The sequence below is a fragment of the Choloepus didactylus genome, chromosome 9 (assembly GCF_015220235.1).
Source record: "Choloepus didactylus isolate mChoDid1 chromosome 9, mChoDid1.pri, whole genome shotgun sequence".
Classification (NCBI taxonomy): domain Eukaryota; kingdom Metazoa; phylum Chordata; class Mammalia; order Pilosa; family Megalonychidae; genus Choloepus; species Choloepus didactylus.
In genome coordinates, this window is record NC_051315.1 from 104,300,381 (window position 1) to 104,319,956 (window position 19,576).

The window sequence follows — 19,576 nt, forward strand, 5'->3', positions numbered from 1 at the left end:
CAAGTCAAATCACCTCACTTGTGATCCAGTATTTCTGACATTTGTTGTTGAATGGGGGATTAAATTCTAGACATTAAGATCCCTAGGGCAATCTAGGGCATAGACTGAGCTTGCCATTAGTGACAAGTCTGACTTTATACCTGAGCCCTGCATTCCAGGAAACAGCTTACTGCAAAGAACCTTCTTTCCTCATATGTCTGAGATAAAATTAACTGATGGCCCTTTGTTTATGTATGACAAGGCCAGACACATAACCTCCAAATTTCTAATCTTTGCCTCAGAAATGATCAACTGAACTGGTTATCCCCACTGATTAATCACAACAAAATACCTGTTAACTGAACTGGTTAACAAGATTCTCTCTTGACTCCAGTTCCCTGGATTTTGGCCCATCCTCAGCATGAACTAGCATCCACACCCTCCTTAGCAGCCCTTCAGAGTGAAACATCCTCAGATCTGTCCCATCATGACACTCTCATTCATGCTACTTATCTACAACTGGTTCTTTCTAGCCTTGGTTACTACTCCATATAAAAGAAAAACCCTTCTAACTCTTGAGACACTTGCAGAATCTTATGGTCAGTGCAATCTCCCTATTGCAGTAAGTCTCTTTCTCCCCTTGCAATAATCCTTTCAAATAAAGTCTCTTCTTACTAAATCCAGACTTTAAAAAGAAAATTTGCATTAGATTTGCAGTGGTGATGCTAACACAGTCCCTGTCATAAAGCAGTTTGCAGTCCAATGGTATGGAATGGGATTCTACAATAAAAAACAGAACATATCAATATATATCATAACTTATCATGATAGATGTTATAAAGCAAAAGTTCTCAGTGCTGTGAGAAAGTAGAATGATGGGTTACAATTTAGATTAGTGGGTCAAGAAAGGGCTCCTTGAGCAAGTATACCTAAACCAAGCAGTTAAAGATAACTAGGAGTTCATTAGTGGAATGGGGTGAAGAACACTGCAGGTGAGGACAGACTGACTTGGCTTGTAAGAGGAATGGATGAAGATTAGTGAAGAAAAAGAAGACCAGGCAGACGCTCTGTAAGATAAGGATCTAGTATTTTAATTTGCTTTAGTGAAGCTACTAAAAGATTTTATTCAGATACATGCCATAATTCAATCTTTATTAAAAAAGTAGGGAAATCAAACCAGAGGCGATTTTCCTAATTCAAGTTGAAGAAGTTGGTGGCTTGGACTAATGTGGTGGCAAAGGAAAAGGAAAAGAAGAGGATACCATCCAAATGCATATTGTGGCACAAAGTATTTGCTCTTGAAACGGAAGAAGGTGGTATGAAGGGATGTGACAATCCAGCATAAAGCCAAATTTGACAGGGACAATAGAGTGGGTAAAGACACAACTATTTAAATTGGCAAGGTTTAAAGCTGAACAGATTTAGAAAGAAGATGAAGAGATCCCTCATGATTGTGTTAAACTTGTGATGCTCCTGAGATTCCACTGCAGTGATAGCAAAGACAAAGATGAGGGTGATTCATAAAACAGAGGTCTATTTCACAAATGTAAATTTGTGAGGCACTGGCAGAGAGAGAGAGAGAATGTAATGATCTAGTGAGATGATCTAGGGAAAGTATGTAGGTTGAGAAGACACCTAGGGCATGACTCTAGAACTTCAATATTTCCAGGATCATATACTGCCAGTATAATCTTGGAAAGCATGAAAGTTGAAGATTTTTATAAGAATGTTTTTATAATGAATATAATTTGGCTGCAGTGGGATGTGAGGATAGGAGGCAGCAGGGGGACAGTGAAAATGAGAAAAAGTTAATAAATTAGAGATACCTAAGAAGGTAAAATGTTCCTCAAATGGTGAATGAACCAAAGGGACAGGAGAATGTGGTTGGAGAATGGGGTATTTGAAACATTGATTTTAGATGTGATGCTCCTTCTGCTGGTGACCAACTTTTATATATCTAACAGGATATGAAGAGGGGCCAATGAAATAAACTGAAATAGGAAAGATTCACTTTAATCACTGGGAAAATTTTCTGCCTTATTTTTTTTTTTGAGTAGAGACTTAAAGACTAAATTCTTATTTCTAGTGCAGTTCATGTATTCTTTCTAAAGGTGCTTTACAAAAAAAAAAAAAAAAAAAAAAAAAAGCAAAGTACCTAACCAGGAACTGTATTAAATATTTTACTTAATAACTTTCCAAGGTGATGCTGGCAGCACAGCATCTGGTGGTACCTAAGTAATGGGCTTTTAAAGAAAAGGAATTCTCCATTTCTTTACTTCTGATATAGATAAATTGTTTTCATATATACAAATGAGCAAAATCCATAAGGTCAAATGTATAGACTAAATAATATGAACTTTTAAAAATCCACTATGTATGATACAAGATCTAGCTGAAATTTACCGTTAAATATGCAAAGCTATATGCATGAAAATGCTGTAATGTGAAAATAATGCTACAGAACAAAACACCTGTTCAAATCATTGTGCAAGTCTGCTATAATCTGAGTGAAGGTTTACACTCAATCAATAAACTTTATGTATCTCACCCCACTAATATGCTATCAATTAGATGACAGGTTGAAACAACTCCCATCAAGATTTTGAATACCAAAAACACAATATAGAGAAGAAAACACATAAATACATTTTTCATGGACTTTTTTTTTAAGAAAAATGAGACTTGTTTAAAATAAACAAAATTTTCCTTGGTATAGGGAGAAGGAAACAAACTATTTCCTTTTTAACAGACTCTGGTTACCATTAGGATAATAATGTTGGATGATTTGAAACACATTTCCTAGCAATACCTTACTGTGAACAATGTGGTTGGTCAGACAAGGGGAAGCTGAAACTGAAGCCAAAAAAGGTTTGGGTAAACACTAAGGATGTATTGTTGAGCAGTCAATGGAACGTAGGATAATTACACCATTTTTAAATATTTTTAAGAAAAAAATGGTTTGGATAGAATACTTAAAAACATATGCCTTTCCTAGGAAAATATAATTACATATATAAAAAAATAGTAGGCTTAAAATATCAGGGAAAAAACCAAAGTGGTGGAAACTAAGAAAAACTGAAGAGCCTGTCTAAATTTGCCAGCTCCTGATCCCCAATTCCAGGAATCCTGCTCAATAATTAGCATCATTTCTTAGGTTTGTGTTCTGTACCATTTGATGGATTAAGAAAAAAAAAAAACAAAAAAACCTTCATTTTCCCAATGAAATGGTGCTACTATTTGAAACAAAGAGCTTCTAGAAATTCTTCTTGTGAAGGTGGAAATTTAGAGTCATTCTCTTAATGTTATTCAATGTGATCTTCATTTATGTACTGGCCACTCACTAGCAGTGTGTTATTATTATCATTATGAACCCATTAGACACGTTCAGGTGGGCTGAGTAATAGCCCTGTGACCAACTTCCCCATTTATTGCTTTTAGTGTAGGATTTATAGAATACAAACTACTTCTGATTTATTTTTTACCTCTGGTAAAAATTCTAAGAAATTCTAAAAGTCCTGTCCTTTGACCGTCCATGTCAATAGAAGTATGTGATGTAGTGCTGAGTTTTGAGTATTAAGTTCAGTATTAAGTTGCTACATATATTATAATAATTGGTAAAGTACAGATATATCTGGTTAAATTAGTAGTGTTAGTTATTAAATCTAGAATAGTTCTACTGTAAGTGTAAAGTTAGGGGAAGCAACAGAATCTAATGCTTGACGGAAGTATTTAATTTCCATTGTCACTGCACATAAATACACAAATATACTAGTTTGCAAAAGAGACACTGTGTAATTGCAGCAGAATATCATATTTTAGCTCAAAAGTCACCCTTGGAAAACTCTACCATAGTGCCGTACAAGCTGACTTCTGCCTGCCTTTCATTGCCCATTGGCTTTCTCTGCCAATGAGCCTCCTTTGCCACCCTCAACAGGTAGGGCATGCAGAGGCATTAATGCCTTCAGGTGCCTCTCATGCAGCTGCCCTCAAGCAATGACTGATAGAAACTGGTGTGAGGGCTCCAGCTCCCTCACCCCTTGAGTCGGATAACTCTGAGGTATACATCCTACATTGTCTGCCAGCGTTTCTCCCATGGAAAGCAGCTCATCACTCACAGTGGTAAGTGGCTTGCATGTCTCACATCCTCTCACTTCCACACTCCCTATTCATGTTTCCTTAACCTCCAAAATAAACAACTTTCACTCAATCCTTGTTTCACCGTCTGCTTCTGGAAGAACCCAAATTAAGGCATGTGTCAAACATATTACTTTTAACTTACCTACCTAGAAATATTTGTATTTCCACTCAATCCTTAGGTCCAAATTACAAATAAATTTGCTTGCACATGCCTTTATTATTGTAGCTTGATATCTTATTCAAGCGTTTATAATGAGCTACACATATGACAGAGTGAAAATGTAGGTATGAAATGTAGGTATATGTTTGCATTAAAATTATAGCAGCCTATTTAAAATACTAAATTTGCCATGCACTTTATCAGTTCAACTGTGTTTTAATCCTGCTGGTGCTATCCTTGTAAAATTTTGAAAGATGTCACAAAAAAAGTCGAAGAATTTCTGTCATTTATTGAAACTTTGCCGATACCAGTCCCTCAATCTGTTAATCTGCAAGCATCTATCCACGGGTAGGAAAGGTGCTGTCAAAGTAGTTTCCCTGCTTTTCTTTAACTTTTAAAAAGAAGAGACTCCTTGGAGTATGTTGGGTCCCAAATCCATCAACCATCTAGGAAAATAACTCCTCTCATGGCTCATTCAGAACCTTATTTAAAATTCAGCAGAAATTCAAGACTTGAAGCTGCCATCTCCACTCCTGTTTCCATGGAAATAGACTTTAGATTGGAAAAAAAAAAACAAAAAAAAAGGATGGGACAGGAGCTTTCAAATAATCATTCGAAATCATGATGAGGTTTATAAGAGACTCTTTCTTAGGTGATTATTTTATAGCCTCTTAACTCCCTTTTGCCAGTCTGTTTCCATGGAAATATAACAAAAATGGCTGTATAGAGCCTCCAGCAAAGACTATTAGCATTCTTGTGAATTTCAGCTTTGGCCTCAGACTAGACTGGACAAGATCTTTTTTTCTAAATTGAATATATAATATATTTTTATGTATTAATTTACAGTGTTTTTACTCATTGTCAAATAAATAATAAATTTCTTTGTAATTGTTACTTTCTTTGAAAATTAATAAGAGTCATCTTCACAAATTCATACCTTTGACCACAATCAGACAGACTAATTGTGACATCACTGAAAAAGGTTTCAGTTTTTACTATTTATATATGAACACAGGAGATGTAGCACAGTGTCACAAGTTTTAGACACCTACAGAAGAGAACAATATTTAGCTTACTGGACCCAGTGTCTGTTAGATAGGTATTGGTAGACATGTAATGAGAGGTAAAGCCCCAACAAAGTCCTGGGCAATAACTATTCAGAGCAACTAGTTTGTAGCAGGTGAATATCAGCATTTTTATATAATAACCAACAAAAAGTTAAGCTAATTAGTCCTATAACAGATGCATTATACATCTCCAAATTATTCAAGGTCATAGATTGAGCTCTGTAAAACTTACAAAAGAACTTACAAGAGACACTGGGTAGAAATATACAGCAATCCATTAAAATAAAATCAAAGTGCATATGCTTGCATCATCTTTTACAAAATCATTCTTATTACTGAAGACATTATGCTGAGAGAGAGAGAGAGAGAGAATGGATACGGGCCTTTGACAGAACCCCTGACAAGATATCTCGGGTTGAATGTGAAAAAATAATAGCATGCTACATATAGTTTTATTCCATCTTACCACCTAAAATATGCTGAATTATTCCATCTACAATTTTTGCTCAGGGAAATCTTAAAAGTTCTGATTGATCTTATAAAGTACTTCTCTTCTTTAGAACTCTCTTATTCCATAGATGGAGTTTTTACCCAAAAGGTCTTATCTTCTGAATTTGGATTAAGAAAGTAAATTTTAAGGGTGATTATCTGGTTCAGGTAGTTTCCAAACTCATATTTAAAAGAGACTAACTTACTTCTTAAATTATCTTGTTTTATGTTTAACTAAATGGGAAATAACTATAACAAATAAAACAGTCAGATTCAATTTTTAAAATCATCATCACTACTCCCAAATTCAGTTTGGCATAGTGGTAAAACACACAGCTCTTGAGAGCAAGGATTCACCCACAGGCCAAATTTGACCTGTAGCTTGTTTTGTAAATAAAGTTTTATTAGAACATGTTATATTTTGTTTTTCATTGTCTGTTTATTTAAGTCCCCCTATAACAGCAAAGCTGAGTTGTTGCCACAGAGACCACATGTCCTGCAAAGTCTATTTATTTTCTCCCCCTTTAAGAAATTAAGAAAATTTTTGTTGATCCCTGAGCTACAGTACAGCTACCTGAATTTGAAACCTAGATCTGCAGTTTCATAACTTTGTAGGTACCTTGCATTAACCTTTATCCCTCAGTTCCTGAACTATTATATCATGAGGACTGAGTTATTCATGAATCATTTAGAACAGTGCTTGGCACTTACTAAATACCTTTTAAGTATTAGTGCCTGTTATTATTACCACCACCACATAGTCCATCTAATACCATTCAGTTCAGCTGATTTTAAGAAATATGCACATGATATTATGATATTAAATATAATTGGTTAGTTATCATTATTATAGTTTCAGTTCAAATTATGTATTGTTTTTACTTCAAATATATAAAAAAATATGAAAACATTGTATGTCAGATCCAACAGGGAAGATAATTCACTTTGGAGATGGTAAATCTCTACACATTCCAAAGGCAAGACCTAGTGCCCTAACAGTTGTGAACCAGAGGTGATCCAAAAAGTATATGTAATATCAAGTAAAGTGGCCTTAGAAATTTTCTTAAATATCTGATTACACCATTTCCAGAGAAGAAACTTTGTAAGTTATAAAGTATCAAGTGGTTTTTTTTTTTAATTCTCAAAGTAGTCTATTTAATAATAGATAAAAATGTGATCGTCTGGTGTCTTTACTTACATCCATGAACTCTACATTGGCTTTAGGACCAGTTGTCTCATTAAGAATTTTAATAGCCACAGGAATCTTCACTGTTTCTCCTTCAGGTACCCAAATGCCCTTTGGACAAAAAGAAGAAAAAAATAAAATAAAATAAAATAAAAAAATCATATTAAATCCACAATAAGACTTACAAAACTTTGTAGTTATAAGGAAAAGATTAATTAAAAAAAAAAAAAGCTTTTGCTTGGTACTTCTCTAATAAAATATATACATTTGTGTTACCCCAAATTGCAATAATATGATAAGAGGAGACCTAAACACAAGACTTGCTAAAAGGTAAAAATAATACTGGGGAAAAAAGAGACTTTAACTTTTAGATGGTTAATTGAAGGGTTGAGTTCTCCTAAGAAGAGGTAAAAGGGAAACGTATATATTAAAAGCAAAATAAGCTAAGTTGTCTGTGATGTAAAAATTTTAAAAAATTATTAAAGCAGAAATGAGGACAAAAATAAAAGCCAAAATCTATAGGCTAAATTTTCAATCCTACAGTATCTAGCGTAGAGAACAGGCTTACCATTTTTGAAGGAAGTAACCCCAGAGAGGATTACTATAAAGTAATCTTTTATAAAAAAGATGTAGCATCAATATTTAAATATTCCTAAAGTGTACTTTTAAATCAAGAATATGAATTCAGTGTGAATTAATTTGTGTTGCTTTTTAAATAAGTATAGTCATTATTTATTTTAGGCTCAACCAGATAAAAATTCAACTTTGCTGATAACCATGATATTGGTTCAACTCTTTTATGTTTAAACACAGCACATTTCCAACCAGGAGGAAAAAATAATCAAATAATAGGTTAAGGCAATTTGTATATTTGTGTGGTCAAGAATAATCCCTTATAGTTTTAGAAACTATATCTTTGTAACAACTAATATATTGATTAAAACTTAGGGTCAGCCATACCCAACTCGGGCATAAAATTCAAACATACTTATAGAACTTCCAATAAACTTTCATTTACAGGTTATCTCATAAAGGTAAGGCACTCTGGAAAACAGTTAAATAATTGCTTTTAATAAAGTATTAATAAAGCTTTGTTACTAAATGTCTTAATGGATGATATTATTCGCTGCTGAGGTCATTAGATAGCATTTAGTTTCTACTTATAGGGTATTCATGGTTTAGAATAAAACTCAATTCCCAGTCCTCACCATTTTAAAAATTATAAGGATAACTGCTCTATGAACAATTTAAGACTGAGTTATCTTAAAAATGGAAGTTTGTTATAATACATTTAAATTTGGACATTATCCATATTGATCTTCTCCACAGGCCCACACATTTGCCATTTGTGTTAAATTTTGTGAATGTGCCACACACAATTGGTAACAGAACAGATATTAAGGGCTCTGATACCCAGCTTTCCACTGCCTTGTCCTAAGGCTCAATACAGAACTCTCCAGTTATTATCTGTAGATATGGAGAACCGAAGCAATTACCAGATAATTCAATTGGGGGGAAATTGTGCAAGATAAACAGAATGAGTTTTACAGCAGCTAGATGATCCAGAATGATTGTCAGTACTGTTCCAATTCACTGAAATACTTTTCAATTTGCCCATTTTTAAATTCAAGGTTGGAATTTAAGATGCTGCATTTATTAATCCAAAGGATATGCTTGACACCAGTTCATCGTATAAACATATGGAAGTTAACATTATGAAAGATATGAATAAAAATTAATGTTAGGTAGATTAAAAGTTTAAGTACATAAAATGATGCACTCCGAGTCTACTTTTTTTAAACATCATATGAATAGAGAAACATATAGGATGAGTTGCATTTCTTTGAACATACAAAGAGTATGAAGACTAGAAAAATCATCAAGTTAGGCCTAGAATAATGCCTATAGAATTGGGTACTCATTTAATAACTCTGAATTTAATTGGACAAAACATACATACCAAAAGATTAAGAAACTCCTGTATTTTGACCTTAGAGTAAAATATTTTATTTTAAAGGGTTCAAATTATTTTGGACATACTCAGGACAGGAAAATTAAGGTTTATGTTCAAATTGTTAATATTTCCATTAAATAAATCATTTTGTTTTCTAAAATTAGCATTTTAAAGTGCAAAATTTAAAAGATTAAATTTGTTTTAACAGATACTGTTTATAAAACGTGGGCTTATAGCTTTAAGAAATATAATATATATATGTATATAACTGGCAAAATAAATTATGGGAATTGTACAAGAAGGATTCAGCATAACCTGGCAGAATTCCTTATTCCTCTTATTTACAGTTAAAATAATTCTGACTACAATTAACCTTGAGCTGGCCTCTGGATTGGTCTTGCAATTAAGATAAATAAGTAAACATACAAATGTCATCACATGAGCTTTCCCTTTTCAGAAATATCTCTCTTTATGAAAATTCATGATATCGCCCTGCCCTGCTATCTGACCTGAATTTTGCATATAAAGTCTGCTACTTTTTTATTTTGTACATAATGATGAGGATATCGTTAACTACGGAAATTGCCTATTAAATCATATGTGCTATGAAGTAGTCAAAATTGGTTTAGGAACTAATCCTGTCCTAATAACACATCAGCACATCTCTGTGGATTCCTAAGAGAACAGCTAGCAGGGCCCTGGTGGGGGAGGCTTTTGGATAAAAGTCTGGGGGAAGGAGAGCAAGAGATGATGGCATTCTTCCTAGGCATGTCTGATTTCTTGGTGGAACACTGTGTTGGGAGGACAGGGAAATCGATTGGGACTGGGTATACTGGAAAAGGTTCTAAATTTGCTGAAAGGTCTCAGAAGGGCAACCAGAGCTAGAAGTGTACTTTTGCTTTGTACCACCATTTCCTGGACTTCTCCCATGACTGTATCCTGTTCAACAAAAATTAATGAATTCATTTATATAGCAACTTCTCAATATTATAGAGGTCCTCCTCACTGAATATTAAAAGGAAATTAGCTTGGCTACAGTAATAACTCTGTTATTTTAAAAAAAAGTTTTAAACAAAACTTCAGAGTAACTGATGGCATAATTGTTTGTTACTTACTTTATAAACGGTTCCAAAAGCACCAGAGCCAAGCACTTTTACCCTCTTGAGCTCAGTTTCTTTCAAAATACGAAGTTGAGCTTGATTGGGAGCTGTGCCACTGGGGGTTAAGGGTTCTACCAACTGCAAAGGCAAAAAAAACACCCAGTTCATGCAACTTTCAAGTCAATAATCAGGCCCCATTTCTCTTTCTGTCTCTCTGGTTCTCTTTCTCACACAGGCAAAAACGCAGAAAAATATTATCTTGACAAACGGTATTTTTGTAATATGGATAACTTGCCATCCACAGATACACACTTAGACATTCCTTCACACCCTGTCTTTTCTTTTCTTGTAGTCTTCGCTTGGGTGAACACAAGTAACTCATGAGACATACTAGGCTAGGGGCTTTGATGTATATTTAAAAAATGAAATATTGCCTTCTTAGGACTTAAAATCTAGCTGGAAAACCAGAAACAAAACAAAACAAAACAAAACACCAGAAAAGAAAAAAAATAATAAAGTAAATGTTATAATGCCAATCCCCTAACATTAGTGTACATATGAACTACCTGGGGTTCTTACTGAAATGCAGATCCTGGGTCAGTAGGTCTGATTTTAGATCATAAATGAATGATGTGAAATACAAAGGAAAAAGGTAACCATTGGGGACTGGGGCTGACTAATTTTGGATTACTAAAGGAAGTTCACTTTAAATTCATTCTTGAGGTTATAGACATGGATTGACATGGGGTTGGGCATTGCCACCAAGGAGAACAGTATGGGCACAGCATCAGGGTGAAGATATAGAGAAGTATACAACAGGGTGTGGGAGAGTTCTGAAAAATTGGTCTGATACTTGTAGATCTGATAGTTTAGATGTGAGTCAGCCAGAGAGGATGAATAAGCAGAAGAAAGGTATGTAAATATAGGTCAATTATTAGTATACATGAGAAAAAATATCTATACATGGTAGACAGTCTGGATACAAAAAAGGCTATATCCTATGTTGCAATTTTAAGTTTTTATCTATGCTTGAGGAAAAAGGAAAAAGGCAAGAGGGAGAACTAGTTGACTTTTTAACTTTTAAAAAAAAGTTAATAAAGGAACTAAACTTTAAACACAGACAAATAGCCTGTTCTTTCTCAGCATAAGGAAATTATTAAAGGCTACTCCTACTCAAATTGTCTTGAAAACACCACAGTATGTCAAAATGTCTGTTTACAAGGCTAAGTGCACTGTGGCCCTCCAGCTTGAGCATTATTATCATGCTCCTGTGAACATCATGGCCTTTTTAATTAGCTGAACACAGTTTTGAATGTAAGTGTAGCAATAGCAATAATTTTTTAAATCATATTTTTTATTGTAGAATATAACGTATATACATAGAAGTGGTAACTTTCCAAGTGCAATTTAACAAGCAGTTAGAGAGCAAATTTCAAAGAATATTGTGGGTTGTAGTTCAACAGATTATTTCCTTACTGTGAAATATATACACAAAAAGATAATATCTTTCAAAATATGATTTAACAAGTAGTTATATAGGAAATTTCCAAAGTTGTTATGATTTACAGTACCACAGTTTCAGTTATTTCCTTATTGTGAAATGTAACATATATATAATTCAACCAAGTAGCTACAGAACAAATTTCAAAGGATGCTATGGGTTTCAGTTCCACCATTTCCATTCTTTCCTTCTAGCTATTCTAATACCCTAGCAACTAAGAAAAAGAAAATTATATTGTGATTCAATATTCATAATTCTTTGTTAAATTCCATCTTGTCTGTTGCTACCCCTTCCTCTCCCAAGTCCACCGTAGTCCCGAAAACCTTAAAGAATATCCAGATCCCTATAGAGACTCTACAAGTTTCACTCACCAACTTTATTCTTCAGAAACTTAAATCCTTCAGAGAACTCCTATGCCTCCCAAAAGCCAGAGGCAATAGCCTCTTCAAGAACATGAACCAGATGTGTCCCCTTTTCTCATAGTCAACACCCCTTTTCAATACAAACAAGTTAGGGTGGTCACTGCCTAGCAATAGCCATAATTTCAAAGAGATTCTACAATTTGACAACTAATGCAACTAATACTTTCTATTTCAATATACTATTGTTATATTATAACTATATAAATCTGGTAGCATACAATTGCATTCAAGTCACATATGAATTTGTTCAGAAAGAATCCCAAAACTCCTTGTTGTTAAATCTGTAAAAGAATCTCTAGCAGAGGTTCTCCTTTTGAAGGCAACCTGCTGTCCAGGAGTTGTTCGATAGATTTTGATGTACACTCAGAGCAATAATTAGCTTAGAGGATTGTTAAAGGATGAAATGAGATAATACAGGTGGAACACTCTGAATATAGATGGCATATTGTAGGCACTGAATCTGTCAGTCTTCGAGGGTTAGGATTGTGTTTCATTAATAAATTTTTGAATCATAGCATCTACCAAAGCATCAAGCACACAGTGCATCTCAGTAAGTATGTGTTTGGGGGGTAGGGGTGGGGGGTAACTCTTTTGTTCTTTTATGCCTGTAACAGGAAAAAAAAGACAATTGTAGCAAAAACCTATCGTCTACTGATGAGACAGCCTATTCCAATTTCAGACAAATCTAATCCTCAAAAGTATTTTTGCTATATGTAGCTGTGAAGCAGCTTCCTAAAACTTTCATATGATTCCCTTATCCAGTTTTGGATAAAATTTAATTTACTATCAGAGTGCAATGAATTTATGAATGAACAAACATTCCCATCTCTTTCAGTGTTAAGGGGCAGGTCAGACTCTCACACTGACAATGAGAAGTAAAAGAAACTCAGAGAAGGCTGAGTTTCAGATCAAAATTGCTCTGAACTGTTCAGACAGGCAGGTATGTGCGTATAAGGAAAAAGAGGTAGGATGAGAGTTGAGAAGGACTTGGTGAAGCATAGTCTTTCGTAATTGTTGTTCCCCTTTCACATGTACAATTCACCAGTGAAAACTATCAGCTTACATGCTAGAGATCTCAGTTTGGCAACATAAAATAAATTAAAATAATTTAGGGGTAAATTCCACATTCAAAATATCTATCATGCATAATGGTACAACATTTCATAAATTGTATCATAAACTCTATGTGATTACAACACAAAGCTTTATTTGTACTCAGTCTTTCATCACTGGTATAATAAGATCATTGGCTACCAATTTAATGACCCTAATTAAAGCATGCATTGCTTGTCTATCTGGCTTTATTTTGAACCAGAAGAAAAGCCATCTCTTTCTAATGTTTTTTAGTTCCAGCAGATATCTCTCCCCAGATCATGCCAATGGGAACTCTCCTTTTGCCCCTTCAAAAGAAACAACTGTCTTTTCCTCAACAGGCTAATTTCCTTGACATCTGACATCTACCTTCTTGAAGCCAAGAATCTGCCTGGACTACTTTTCTTACATACTCTGATTTTTCATCAACTTGGTTTAAGATAAAATACAAAACATAGAGGGTGGAGCAAGATGGTGGAGTGGTGAGATGTGGGTTTCAGTTACTCCTCTGGGGTAGTTGATAGATAGACAGGAACTGTGTGGACCAGACACTGCAGAGGAATTTGAGTTTGGACATACTTCATACAATGCTCATGAACATGTGGAGCAGTTAAGATCAGCAAAATCTGTAAGTTCTTTTGGCCAGGATGCCTACGCCCTTCCCTCCCAGGCACAATCCCAAGGGATGAGGGACTGTCCGTGCTGGGAACCAGGTGGGAGAACTGCATTTGCAGCACTGATTAACAACTTCAGACTGCTGAACAAAAACTCAAGCCACAGATAAACTGAGCCCAGATATTGGAGAACCTGGGAGCAGTCAATCCTCTGGAGAGGAGATAGGGCTAGCAAAACAGCAAAAAATAAATAAATAAATAAAATAAAAACAAAGACTTTTGGAGTAGGGGGTGAACATAATACAGAGAAGGGCCAAGCTCAAACAGAATCAAGCACATATGCAAACCCAGGGGGCCGGGGACCTTCTCTGAAAGGCATGTTTTTCCGGTTTCTTGATTATTCCTTAATCACCCTCAACTCCTTGTCTTTTTGCATTTCAATAGCCCATCAGAACTGCAAGGACTGTAAATAGTCTATACTGGGCCTTTCTTTTCTTTTTTTTTAATTTAATTTTTTCTTTTTTTAAAAATAACTATTCTAAGAAGCCCATTACAGAAAGCCTCAAAGGCTTGCAATCTGGCCCCAGGCAAAAGCAGAGCTAAGATAGCTCCAAGAGACAAAGAAACAAGTCCAGTGATGGAGAAAATTTGCTAAAGACCATAACTTCCCAAGAAAAGGGGGGCATGGTCCAGCTCCAGTGGCAGCCCTCCTTTGGGGAACTCAAACCCCAGGGGCCGGAACTCAGAAACCAGCTGCAGTCAGCCGTGCCCCCAACAGGGTCAGGGTCACCAGGAGAACTAAAGGCTCCATACCTCCTCACACTGGTGGGGGAGCTGCGGGTTGGCAAGCACCACCTGCTGCACAGCATAGGAAAAGCACAGAGTCTAAAGGCCTCATAGGAGGGTCTCATTTTCAAAAAAACACCATATCCTCCTCCTGAGACCTGGGCCTCTTTAGACTGGGAAAACCTGACTGGGGTAGACCATATCTGAGGAGACCCTCATACAAAAAGGCTACATAGAGGCAGGGCAAGAAACAGAAAAACAAGAGGTGAAAAACTCTGATGAACTAAACAGAGCCTAAGTCAGAGGCCTAGAATAAGCTGAACTAAACACCAAAGGTTAGAGAACAAAGACAACCAACAAGAAAACCCTAGGTAAAAGAGTGAAAAGAGCTCCAGAATAAACTAATCAAGAAAGTCAGATGCCTAGATGGCTCAAGATAATGAGCCATATTAGGAAACATGAAAATATGGACAAGCCAAAGGAACAAACTAATAGTTCAATCGAGATACAGGAATTGAGGCAACTAATGCTAAATAAATTCAATGAACTGAGGGAAGAACTAATTCAAGATGTTCAAACAAACCTCCTGAATCAATTCAATGAGCTGAGGGAAGATATGGCAAAAGAGATGAAGGATATAAAGAAGACACTGGATGACCATATAGAAGTCATAAACTTGAAAAAACAAACGGCAGAATTTATGGGAATGAAGGACATAATGGAGGAGATGAAAAAGACAATAGTGGGATACAACAGTAGATTTGAATAGGCAGAAGAAAGGATCAGTGAATTGGAAGACCAGACATTTGAATTCATACACACAAAAAACAGATGGTGAAAAGAATGGAAATACATACACAGGGTCTTAGTGAGCTGAGTGACAACATGAAACACACAAATATACATGATATGGGTGTCCCAGAGGGAGAAGAAAGGGGAAAAGAGACAGAGAGAATAATAGAAGAAATAGTCACTGAAAATTTCCCCCAACTCTTGTGAAAGACAGAAAATTGCAGATTCAAGAAATACAGCACACCCCAAACAGAATATACCCCAATAACCCTACTCCAAGACACTTACTGATCAGATTGTCCAATGTCAAAGACAGAGAATTCTAAAAGCAGCAAGAGAAAAGGAATCCATCACATATTAGGGAAGCTCAATAAGACTGTATAGATTTCCCTGCAGAAACCATGGAGGTGAGAAGACAGCAGTGTGATATAATTAAGATACTGACAGAGAAGAACTGCCAACCAAGAATTCTATATCCAGCAAAACTGTCCATCAAAAATGAGGAAGAGATTAAAATATTTTCAGACAAACAGACACTGAGAGAGTTTGGGAATAAAAGAGTGGTGCTACAAGAAATACTAAAGGAAGTGCTACAGGATGATAGCAAAAAACAGGAGAAAGAGGTTTGGAGAAGAGTATAGAAATGAAGACTATCAGGAAGGGTAAAAAGAAAGAGAGGAAAAAAATAAGACATGACATATAAAATCCAAAAGACAAAATGGTAGAAGACAGTACTGCCCTTACAGTAATAACATTAAATGTTAATGGATTAAACTCCCCAATAAAAAGACACAGACTGGCAGAATGTATTAAAAAACAGGACCATCTAAATGCTGTCGACAAGGAACTCACTTTAGACACCAGGAAAAAAAATAGGCTGAAAGTGAAAGGTTGGAAAAAGATATTTCATGCAAGTAGCAACCAGAAAAAAACGGGAGTAGCTATATTAATATCAGACAAATTAGACTTCAAAGGTAAAACGATTATAAAGAGAAAAAGGACACTATATATTAATAAAAGGGCCAATTCATCAAGAAAACATAACAATCATAAATATTTATGCACCAAGCCAGAGAGCCCCAAAATTCATGAGGCAAACACTGAGAACACTGCAAGGAGAAGTATATAACTCTATAATAATAGCTGGAGACTTCAACACATTGCTCTCATCAATGGATAGAATATATACAGAGAGGATCAATAAGGAAACAGAGATGTTGAATTGTATGATAAATGAACTCTACTTGACAGACCTTTATAGAACACTCCACTCAACAACAGCAGGATACACTTTTTTCTCAAGTGCTCATGGAACATTCTCTAGGATAGACCACATGTTGGGTCACAAAGCAAGTCTCAACAAATTTAAAAATATTGATATTATAAAAAACACTTTCTTGGATCATAATGGAATGAAGGTGGAAATAAATAACAAACAGAAGATTATAAAATTCAGAAATATATGGAGACTAAACAACACACTCTTAGAAAACCAGTGGGTAAAGGAAGAAATTACAAGAGAAGTTAGTAAATACCTCGAGGCAAATGACAATGAAAACACAACATATCAAAACTTACGGGATGCAGCAAAGGCAGTGCTGAGAGGGAAACTTATTGCCCTAAATGCCTATATTAAAAGAGAACAGAGAGCAAAAATTGAGGAATTAACTGTCCACCTGGAGGAACGAAAGAAAGAACAGCAAACTAACCCCAAAGCAAACAGAAGGAAAGAAAGAACAAAGATTAGAGCAGAAATAAATGAAACATAGAACAGGAAAACAACAGAGAGAATCAAGAAAACCAGAAGCTGGTTCTTTGAGAAAATCAACAAAATTGATGGACCCCTAGCTAGGCTAATAAAAAAAAAAAAAAAAAAAAAAAAAAAAAGGGGGGAGAGAGACAGAGAGAAAGAGAGCGAGCGGATGCAAATAAATGCAATCAGAAATGGGAAAGGAAACATAACTACTGACCCAGCAGAAATAAAGGAGATAATGAGAAGATACTATGAGCAACTATATGGTAATAAAATATATAACTTAAACAAAATGGACAACTTCCTAGAAAAGCATAAACAACCAAAATTGACCTGAGAAGAATAGACGACCTCAACAAACCAATCACAAGTAAAGAGACTGAATCTATCATCAAAAAGCTCCCAAAAAAGAAAAGCCCAGGACCAGATGGCTTCACATGTGAACTCTACCAAACATTCAGGAAAGAATTAATACCAATCCTGCTCAAACTCTTAAAAAAAATTCAAGAGAAGGAAAAGCTACCAAACTCATTCTATGAAGCCAGCATCACCCTAATACCCAACTCAGTCAAAGATACTACAAAAAAGGAAAATTATAGACCAATCACTTTAATGAATATAGATGCAAAAATCCTCAACAAAATACTCACAAATCAAAACCAGCAGCACATTAAAAGAATTATACACCATGACCAGGTGGAGTTTATTCCAGGTATGCAAGGCTGGTTCAAAACAAGACAATAAATTAAGGTAATAAACCACATCAATAAACCAAAGCAGAAGAACCACATGATCATCTTGATTGATGCAGAAAAGGCATTTGACAAAATTCAACATCCTTTCTTGATGAAAACACTTCAAAGGATAGGAATAGAAGGTAATTTTCTCAATATGAAAAAGGCAATATTTGAAAAACCCACAGCTAACATCATACTCAATGGGAAGAGACTGAAAGCTTTCCCTCTAAGATCAGGAACAAGACAGGGATGCCCACTGTCACCACTGTTATTCAACATTGTGCTGGAAGTTCTAGCTAGAGCAATTAGGCAAGAAAAAGAAATAAAAGGCATCCAAATTGGAGAGGAAGAAGTAAAACTTTCACTGTTGGCAGATGACATGATGCTATATGCAGAAAATCCAGAAAAATCTACAGCAAAGCTATTAGAGCTAATCAATTAATATAGCAAGTGAAAGACTACAAGATCACCATGCAAAAATCTGTAGAGTTCTTATACATAAGTAATGTGCAACAAGAAGAAGAAATAAAAAAAAATTCCGTTTACAATAGCAACCAAAAGACTCAAGTATTTAGGAATAAACTTAACAAAGGCCACAAAAGACCTATACAAAGAAAACTACAAGAAACTGCTAAAAGAAATCAAACAGGACCTGAAAAAATGGAAGAACATACCGTGTTCATGGATTAGAAGATGAAATATAATTAAGATGTCAACTCTACTTAAACTGATTTATAGATTCAATGCAATACCAATTAAAATCCCAACAACTTACTTGGCAGAAATAGAAAAGCCAATAATGAAATTTATTTGGAAGGGCAAGGTACCCTGAATAGCCAAAAATATCTTGAGAAAGAGACATGAAGTGGGAGGTCTCACACTACCTGACTTTGAAGCATATTACAAAGCTACAGTGCTCAAATAAGCATGTTACTGGCATAAAGATAGAGGTACTGACCAATGGAATCGAATTGAGTGTTCAGAAATAGACTCTTGCACCTACAGACAACTGATGTTTGATAAGGCAGTCAAGCCAAAGCAACTGGGACAGAGCAGCCTCTTCAATAAATGATGTTTGGAGAACTGGATATCCATTTCCAAAAGAAAAAAAGAGGACTCCTATTTTACATCTTATACAAAAATTAACTCGAAATGGATCAAAGACGTAAACATTAGCACTAAGACCATAAGACTCTTAGAAGAAAATGTACAGTAATTTCTTAAAGATCTTGTGATAAGATATGGTTTCCTAGACCTTACACCCAAAGCACGAGCAACCAAAGAACAAATAGACAAATGGAATCTTCTCAAAATCAAACACTTTCTTACATCAAAGGACTTTGTTAAAAAGTAAAAAGGCAGCCAACACAATGGGAGACAATATTTGGAAACCACATATCAGATAAGGATTTAATATCCTGAATATATAAAGGGATCCTACAACTCAACAACAGAAAGACAAGCAACCCAATTAAAAAATGGGCAAAAGACACGGACAGACACTTTTCTGAAGAGGAAATGCAAATGGCTCAAGAACATATGAAAAAATGCTCAATTTCACTGGCTATTAGGGAAATGCAAATCAAAAACCACAATGAGATATTATCTCACACCTACCAGAATGGCCATTAACCAAAAAACAGAAAATTACAAGTGCTGGAGAGGATGTGGAGAAAGAGGCACACTTATTCATTGTTGGTGGGAATGTGGAATGGTGCAAGCACTCTGGAAGACAGTGTGGAGTTTCCTCAGGAAGCTAAGTATAGATTTGCCGTATGACCCAGCTATTCCATTGCTAGGTGTATAC

General features: G+C 35.3%; 1 protein-coding gene across 4 annotated transcripts in view; it reads right to left on the reverse strand.

The window, feature by feature from the left end:
* The window catches only part of ERBB4 (erb-b2 receptor tyrosine kinase 4), a 1,164,817-nt gene that overhangs the window by 203,238 nt on the left and 942,003 nt on the right, over nucleotides 1–19,576 (reverse strand). For all 4 annotated transcript variants that reach the window (XM_037849192.1, XM_037849193.1, XM_037849194.1 and 1 more), the window contains 2 exons: nucleotides 10,088–10,210; nucleotides 7,031–7,129 (listed from right to left, as the gene is read on the reverse strand). In XM_037849192.1, the coding sequence (XP_037705120.1) occupies nucleotides 7,031–7,129; nucleotides 10,088–10,210 (222 nt within the window). The remainder of the gene's footprint in view (nucleotides 1–7,030; nucleotides 7,130–10,087; nucleotides 10,211–19,576) is intronic.